The sequence below is a fragment of the Montipora capricornis genome, unplaced genomic scaffold (genome assembly GCF_036669925.1).
Source record: "Montipora capricornis isolate CH-2021 unplaced genomic scaffold, ASM3666992v2 scaffold_180, whole genome shotgun sequence".
Lineage (NCBI taxonomy): Eukaryota > Metazoa > Cnidaria > Anthozoa > Scleractinia > Acroporidae > Montipora > Montipora capricornis.
The window spans coordinates 317-2,237 of NW_027179940.1; the positions used below are offsets into that span (position 1 = coordinate 317).

General features: G+C 42.4%; 1 protein-coding gene across 1 annotated transcript; it reads right to left on the reverse strand.

Annotated features, from left to right (window-relative positions):
* Positions 1-969: 969 nt before the first annotated feature.
* LOC138034781 (uncharacterized) lies at positions 970-1,532 on the reverse strand (the record flags this gene model as incomplete). Its single annotated transcript, XM_068881890.1, has 1 exon — positions 970-1,532. A coding segment is annotated over exon 1 (563 nt), but the record flags the coding sequence as incomplete, so codon positions are not given.
* Positions 1,533-1,921: the final 389 nt, after the last annotated feature.

The window sequence follows — 1,921 nt, forward strand, 5'->3', positions numbered from 1 at the left end:
ATGCGAGTTTTAATAATACAAGCTAAGTGAATAACGAATTCAAAGTCACTTCAAATCATCATGTAAGTGTTGATGAACAAGCTATTAAAGAATCAACTCAGTCCAGTGAACTTATTTAAATCGTCTATAAATAATAGGCATATCACAAGTTAACCTTAAAATGTCTATGCTGGTAACAGAATCATCACAAAGTTGACGGAAACTCAGTTCTAATCACTGTCACTTTCGATAATTATCCGACGGCGCTTGGCAGGTTTGCAATCGGAGTGATCAGTAGGTTGAGAAGGGCCTGCCCCATGATAGACGTTCATAGTTCCGATCTGATGTGCTGAGTGCAGTTTGGATATGGCTGGGCTAAAGAGAGAAAATGATTCTGCAGCGTTTGCGAAAGTGAAGTGACTTTTCTAGTACTGCCGGTATTTTCGCCTTCGGAATGTGTTGACGAACGTGAGTCTTGAGAGGTTTGTGTGGGCGGATGTCCATAAAACGCTTCTTGCAAAGCCTGGAGCATTGCCGTTTTTGTTCACTGGTAGTTTGAGAAATATAGTGAGTCAAGCTCCTCTCATCTTTGTGCTTCGTTATCGCACAAATCTGTTTAGCATCGACTCCATGTTGATATAAAGCTGTTATCGTTGAGGCCCGAATGCAATGATTCGTGTATCTCCCTGACAACTCAGCTTTTGAAGAAATGTTTTCCATGAGTTTAGCAATAGTTCTTTCTTGAAGTGGTGGTAAGGGGTCTGAAAGAGAGCCTGGCGACTTGGATGAAGACGACTAATGTAGAATTCGAATGAACCCACCGGATCAAGCGGCGTCGAGTTCTCTTACATACGTACATCAGAATAAGCTTGGTCCTTTTGCTTCTACCCTCCTTGGTAGTTCTTTGTTTGTTCTGTCTCTATTTCTGTCACTTATCGGGCTCCAGAGTCGTCTGTTTTTATTCCGAATGATGGCTTAGAGATCTCTCACCAGCCTTCTGTTCCGCGGCGACCAAAATGAAAACAAAGTGAAAACCACACAAACTGTAGAAGTCGCTCGGGATCTGCCCAAGAATTATTTGAGTCAAGACCTACAGAAAAGTAACCACGAAGCCTCAGCATATCTCCAGCTGCTAGCGAAGATTTATGTGTGGGTTTAGGATTCATCTCTTTTGCATACAGCTTGCACTTGGCATCAAACATTTTGTTCGCTGAAAGAAATTCGGTGTCTTGCATAATGTTCATACTCCAGCTTATCGGAGCTGAAGTCAATTGTCGATGGATTCCAGCTCGAATACCAGTTAGAGTAACTGGTGTTAGCGGTTGGCCTTTTTCCGATTTAACTTCAGCGTAGAATTTCCGCAGTAATTCCTTTAGCTCAACCGGTGTTACACAATTGAAGTCAACTTTTAGCTTTCGTTTGTCGCACCATTTCTCGAATTTTTTGATCCCCCACGAAGTGACTCTCTTTGTATTTTCCGCCTGACGTTTTGCTTCTAATTTGTCCAAATCCTCTAGCCCCAAATCTGAGTTTTGACTGCTAATTTCTTCCATCACTTCATTTTTAGCTCGGCGACGATTCGACGACTGAAAAAACTGCAGTTCAAAACCGGAGTTTCGCAAATGAATGGTTTTCCCTCGTCAACACTAGGCTTACTCTAATTGGTTAAAATCCATCGGATGATGAAGCAAGAACCAATCAGCTGTAGGGCTGATAATGCATTAGCAGCCCGCTGTCAGTCTTTTGCGGACCGCTAAGCGTGCGTTTTGAAGAGGCCGATTTTCTATTTGGCCGCGTATATTGATAATGATATTTTAAGCGACGCCCTAAACACCTATACTCCCCTTAAACGCGTGTGTATGGAACCACGCGGCAAGGAATGGATGACCTCTTTTATCAAAGATCAAAGTCGTGTCAGACAAAAAGTATACTCTAAAGATGA